Raw genomic sequence first — 6440 nt, forward strand, 5'->3', positions numbered from 1 at the left:
CTTAGTCTGGATCAGTCCTGATCTAGGCTCAGGTTTTCAGCTGCGTTACCTGTCACCATGGTAACCGATTCTTCCCCTATTCCTGTCTCTGTAGCCATGGTAACTGACAGCTGAAGAGCTTTAGAGGAGGTTACCCACCTCAGACGGTCTGCAGCGTGAATCTGGTGGAGATCCACTGATCCTGTGGATCAATCAGTTGATTAATCATTGAATCCGATCAGCCTGCTGACATCCTGATGGATCTTGGTTCTGTTTATGTCGGATTAAACCAGGGCGTTGGGAAAGCTGAAAAGCTTGATCCATGATTCTGATTCCTTTGTTCTTCCAGCTTTAGAGGAGACCATGGCTCCCACCGTCCTCCTCCACCTGCCCGTCCTCCTCGCCCTCCTGATGAGTCCAGCAGCTCCTCAAACCATCAGCCCTGCTGTGGAGGACCTCATCCGCAAGAACGCAGACTTTGGAGCCCAGCTGTACCGGGCTGTGGCCAGCCGCACGGATGACAACATCTTTCTGTCTCCTTTCGCGGTGTCCGCAGGAATGTTAGCTCTCCTGGGTGGAACCAGCGGTCCAACGCAGAATCAGTTGATCCAGGGACTCGGCCTGACTGGACTGGAGCCCCAGACTCTGCCAGGTAGGCAGGGTTTCCTATCAGGGTCTGTGAGCCCTGAGGAGGAGGTCTGTTATCTTCTTGTTTTACTCAAACTCTTTTGTTTCTCCAGATGTGTTTCAGAATCTGAGGAACGCAGTTCTCCAGACGACTCCACCCTTGAACCTTCTGCAGGGCTTTGCGGTCTTCCCAGACCAGAGTTTCCAGGTGCCTGCGTCCTTCCAGGATCTGCTTCAGATGAAATATGGTGGAAAGGCTCAGAGTCTGCCTTACACAAACCCTGCTGAGGCCCTCGACATCATCAGCCGCTGGGTCCAAGAACAGTCCAATGACCAGATCAAGGATGTTCTGACCAGCCTGGAGGACCAAACCAAGCTGCTGGTCGTCTCTGCTGCTTCCTACAAAAGTAAGAACCCGTTAGTCGCTGGACAGCGTCCACTGGGGTCACTGGGAGAAATGAGCCACTTAACCCCATGAACTGTTTGTATTGAATAGAATTTTGTCTTCTTTTAGTCCGCTTCAATCCTCCCTTTAACTCCTCGCTCACCCAGAGTGAGCGGTTCTACGTGGACAAGTACCATGTGATCATGGTCCCCATGATGTTCCGGGCCGATAAGTACTTCCTGGCATATGACCGCGGTGTGAAGGCTGGCGTGCTGAAGCTGCCGATGGCAGACGGAGCCGCCATGTTGGTGGTGCTTCCTGATGAAGATGTTGATGTGACGGCTGTGGAGGAGGAGGTGACAGCGGCGAAGATCAGAGCCTGGATTGCTCAGCTGAGGAAGACGTAAGGACCACCCTTCCCCCTAACGGTGTCTCTATCTGTCCTTTGTTTTGGATCCTGACTGGAAGTTTCTCTAATTAGGAAACTGGAGGTGCAGCTTCCTGTCTTCCTACTGGAGCAGACCTACTCTCTGAAAAATATGCTTCAGAGGCTGGAAATCACTCAGGTGTTTCAGGATGACGCTGACCTCAGCAACATGGGTGGGGCTTCAGGAACAAAACTTACTGAGGTAAGGGAGAGAGGTTGACAGATAGTAAGTCTGATGGAGAGATGGGATCCTCAGGAGTAGTTAGAAGATTAACAAATGTGGAAACCATCTTCATGAATTCCTGTATTTATGAAGGAGTACTGTCTACATACCAGATGCTGGTATTAAGGCTAGAACTTTTATATCTGCTGATGTTTATATTGTCTTGCATTTTTTCAGAACATCATGGTCCTTCTGTAACAAGTAGACTGGTTATCTAACCTCTTGTCCCATTCAACAACATTTTCTCCTGTAATGTCATGTGTCCTCGCCCTGTCCTGTAATATCTCAGCCCATTCTGTGAGATTTTTACCCCCCCTAGAACACCTCACTCTGTCCCAAGCTGTCATCTTACATCTTACTCCATCCTGCAATGTGACGGAACAAACTGTTACCGGACAAGGTCCAGTAACGTTTGTTCCGTCTTTTAGATCTCCCCCTGTCCTTTAATATCGCATTCTGTAGAATGTCATGCCATCCTGTTAGATCCCACCCATCCTGTAACATTTTGCACTGACCTGTAATATCTCTCACTGCTCTTTTAAATTTCTTCTAAAACCATAACATCTCCCCCATCCTGTATCATCTCATCCCAACACTTCTGGTCTCATTCTGTAAAATTTTGTTCTGTCCTGTAACATTTCACACTGCCCTATAACATTTCGCCTTGTCCTGTAACATTTGCCCCATCCTTTAACATTTCCAGTCGTCTTGTAACATTTCCCTTCAACCTCTAACATTTCGCCCTGTCTTATAACATGTCATCTCCTACTGTAAAATTTCACCCTGTAACATTTCCCATCATCCTTTGATATTTCCCCCTGTGCTGTAACATTTCACCCTGTCCTGCTACATTTTGCCCCGTCCTGTAACATTCCCCCCTGTCCTGTAACATTTCGCCCCGTCCTGTAACATTCCCCTCTTTCCTGTAACATTCCCCCCTGTCCTGTAACATTTCGCCCCGTCCTGTAACATTCCCCTCTTTCCTGTAACATTCCCCCCTGTCCTGTAACATTTCCCCCTGTCTTGTAACATGTCATCTCCTACTGTAAAATTTCACCCCGTAACATTCCCAATGGTCCTGTAACATTTCACCCCGTTCTGTAACATTCCCCCTGTCCTGTTAAATCCCCCTCGTCCTGTTACTTTTCCCCCTGTCCAGTAACATTTTGCCCCGTCCTGTAACATTCCCCGTCATGTATAATTCCCCCTCATCCTCTTACATTTCCATCTGCCCTGTAACATTTTCCCTGTCCTGTAACAAATCCAATCGCCCCCTGTAACATTTTGACCCGTCCTGTAACATTTCCAATCGTCCTGTAACATTTCCCTTCAACCTGTAACATTTCCCCCTGTCTTGTAACATGTCATCTCCTACTGTAAAATTTCACCCCGTAACATTCCCAATGGTCCTGTAGCATTTCACCCCGTCCTGTAACATTTCCCCCTGTCCTGTAACATTTCGCCCCACCCTGTAACATTTCCAATCGTCCTGTAACATTTCCCCTCGACCTGTACATTTTAACCTGTCCTGTAACCTTTCGCCCGTCCTGTAAAATTTTCTGTTGTTCTGTCACATTCCACCATATCCTATTACATTTTGCTCTGTCCTGTTACATTTCACACCGCCTGAAACATTTTGCCCTGTCCTGTTACATTTCGCCCATCCTGTTACATTCCGCCCCATCCGGTAACATTTCAATTGGACCGGTAACTGTTCGCCAAGTCCTGTAATATCTTATCCCATCCTGTAACATTTTGCCCAGTCCTGTTACAGTTTGCAACATCCTGTAACATTTTGCCACGTCCTGTAACATTTTGCCCTGTCCTGTAACAGTTTGCACTGCAACATTTCATATTATCCTGTAAGAATTTCACCCCTCCATGTAAAATATGACTCTGTAACATTTTGACCTCTGAAACGTTCCATTCCGTCCCGTGACATTTTGTCCAGCCCAATAACACTTCTGCCTGTACAGTAATATTTTGTCCTGTCCTGTAACATGTTGCTCTTTCCTATAACATCTGGCCCTGTCCTGAAGTATGTTCCTCTGTCCTTTAATATGTCGTTCTATCTTGAACATCTCTGTCCTGTAACATTTTTTGCTTCCCTGTAACATTTTGTCCTGTCCTGTAACATCTAATAGTTCCTGTTGTTCCATAACATTAAGTTTTGTGGTGCAAGCACCCATCTTAACGTCCTGTTTTAAATGAATGTCCTGACTGATGTGGGCTGTTCAGTCTTTCCAGGACATCTGTGATTAATTGAGTTACAGAGCTAAATGATTGAATTAAAAAATGACCTGATTAATTTGTTGTTTCCTGCTTTTAATTGTTTTTCAGGTTTATCACATGGCCGCTGTCTCTATGGATGAGAGCAGTGGTGACGGCAGCTCAGAGGGCGGGGTCACCACGTTTTCATCACCTCCACCACGTCTCACCTTTAACAGACCCTTCATCTTCATCATCTACCAACAGTCCACAAACAGCCTCCTCTTCATGGGCCGAGTTACGAATCCCACAGAGAAATGAACGAACCCCGCCCTCCTCATCACCCCATCCTTAGAAGCAGGTTACAGCGTTGCTTCCTGTTTGTTAAACATGACGGAAACCATCAACCTGAAGCATCGTTGGGTCCTGATGGAAGTGGAAATGGATCCAGAACCATAAATTCTGGCATCATTCCTCTGATTATAATATCACTTCATAGCATTGCACTACATGAAAGCACTGAGGTCATATGTCGTCATTTAGCTTCTAGTTAGCATCATATTTATTTTTGATGTATTATCTTACATGATATGAATAATAGCGAGTCACTGACTTACTGTCTTGTCATTATATCCTGCATGTTAGCTTGTATCTTAGCATCATGTTCCTCAGGAGACCAGAAGGACTCATCTGATTCAGCTCATTTTGTCCATTTCTGCTCTGCAGGACGTCATGTTTGTTTTGCCAGTGTCACTAAGGGACGTCTCTGTCGCCACCATGAATTCATGCTGGTTTTAATAAAACTTAAATAACATGTCATATCTGGAGTCTTTATATCCAAAAATTCCAGCTTTTCTTTGCATAATTAAAACAATTTTCATTCTCTTTATGGAATTACAACTATGACTACTTAACACCTTTATAGGGCGCTCAGTGAAATACTTTGAAAATCCACATTTCAAGCCAAAAGTGTTGTTGGAATCCAGGATAAAGCTTATTAAATTTGTAACATAAAAAATATGGATATTTTGATGCCAATAATGAATCTCAATAACAAGAAACACCAACTTGCCCAAATATTTAATGAATTTATATTCATGGAGAGTGGGCTCCATTTGAAAGAAAGAGGTTATGCCCTATAAAGGGTTAATCCAGAAATTATTCTTATTACAAAACTTTTTTAAAAACACATGAGGATAAAAACTAACGCTGAATATTTTCCACAAACTGAAACGAAAGCTGACTTTATATCAACCATCAGGAACCAAAACATTTCCATTACCTAGAATGAGTTCCTCTAATTTCTCATTTTCTTCCCTTATTGCAGAAAAAATGTTAGTTTGAAAGAAAAACCAAATGAAAGCTGTTTTCATTGAGTTTTTTTATTTTAAAATAATCTTTAAGTTCCATCCGATCACATTCGACTCATCTTTGGTTGTCCACTGTGATCCCCGTCCAATAAGGTCCCTCCAACCACCTGAAGGTGAGGTTTTACTGAACCAATCAAATGAAGCGGTGAGATGATTAGAAGACACAGTGCTCAGTAGGTTCAGGTCACATCAGAGTCCACTGCTTCGGTCGATGCCAAGCTGCATCCTGGGCCTCATCCTGAAACTGCTCCCAGGAAGCTGATTGGCCAGATGTGGAAGTGATGACATCATCGTCTTTAGCCTCATTCCAATTGGAAAGAGCTGGACTTCCTGTTTCTGTGACAAAAAAAAACAACAAAGGAACCAAAAGTTCAGGAAGTAGCCTGGACCAGAGCTAAACCCAAGCATCCGCAGACAATCCAAACAGGTGTGTTCATCGCTCACTCAGGTGTTTTTTAAAGATTCATGGCGACAAACATTTATGTCACCAATAAACTTACAGCTTGAATCCATCAGAGGGACTGAAATCAATGAAAAGCTGAATCTAATCACCAGAAATCTATAAATTAGATTCAAACGACTTCTTGGAGGCTAGTTTAACGCTTTACAATAAGGTACATGGAACTAAATGAACTACTAGAGAACTAATAAGGGAGGTTAACCAGTGCTTAGGCAACTACTAGCTGTTCATGTTTATTACTCCAGTAGAAGTTTGAGGATCAACTTCAGCTTTTTACTCCAGTAAAAGTGTAAAAGTACCATTTTTAAAACTACTTAAAATATAAAAGTCAAATTAATGAAAACAGAAAAACTGTTAAGGCCAGAAGCCTATTAAAGGAACATTTTTCTACAATTCTGGATCATAACTGCCTTAAACTTCATTTTCTTAGTTTTATAACTAATGGTAACAGAGTCACATTTAACTTGATAAACTATTTATTTTGGTATGTGGTGAGCAACAGGTTGGGGCAGCACCGAGTCCAACCACAAAGAAATACATTTTCTGGATGAAACTAATTATTTTGATGTTTGTTTGTTTTTTTTTTTTTATACCAGCAGGCCAGAATGAAAATGAGCTTTAATGAAACAAAACTAACGAGACTATTTTTAAAAAGTGAGGAGTAAAAGGAAAAAGTTGTCTAAAAAAGAATTACTCCAGTAAAGTATCGATAGCCAATATTTCTACTTGAGTAATTCCAAAAAAAGTAAAAAAAAAAAAAA

At 43.0% G+C, this 6440-nt stretch overlaps 2 protein-coding genes across 4 annotated transcripts in view; one reads left to right on the forward strand and one right to left on the reverse strand.

Moving 5' to 3' along the window:
* The window catches only part of LOC107098168 (protein Z-dependent protease inhibitor-like), a 14507-nt gene extending 9841 nt beyond the window's left edge, over nt 1-4666 (forward strand). Inside the window, exons 2-6 of one of the 2 annotated variants that reach the window (XM_015395674.1) lie at nt 335-631; nt 720-1013; nt 1121-1394; nt 1473-1620; nt 3982-4665. In XM_015395674.1, coding sequence (XP_015251160.1) covers nt 343-631; nt 720-1013; nt 1121-1394; nt 1473-1620; nt 3982-4170 — 1194 coding nt within the window. In that variant the 5' untranslated portion in view covers nt 335-342 and the 3' untranslated portion in view covers nt 4171-4665. Of the gene's footprint in view, nt 1-328; nt 632-719; nt 1014-1120; nt 1395-1472; nt 1621-3981 lie in introns of both variants that reach the window. The other variant, XM_015395675.1, reaches the window with a different exon arrangement.
* A 549-nt stretch (nt 4667-5215) lies between these two features.
* The window catches only part of ppp4r4 (protein phosphatase 4, regulatory subunit 4), a 12451-nt gene continuing 11226 nt past the window's right edge, over nt 5216-6440 (reverse strand). For both annotated transcript variants that reach the window (XM_015395655.1, XM_015395654.1), the window contains exon 23: nt 5216-5555. The gene's annotated coding sequence lies outside the window, so the exon portion shown is untranslated. The remainder of the gene's footprint in view (nt 5556-6440) is intronic.

This window comes from Cyprinodon variegatus, unplaced genomic scaffold (assembly GCF_000732505.1).
Source record: "Cyprinodon variegatus isolate N-32 unplaced genomic scaffold, C_variegatus-1.0 Scaffold752, whole genome shotgun sequence".
Lineage (NCBI taxonomy): Eukaryota > Metazoa > Chordata > Actinopteri > Cyprinodontiformes > Cyprinodontidae > Cyprinodon > Cyprinodon variegatus.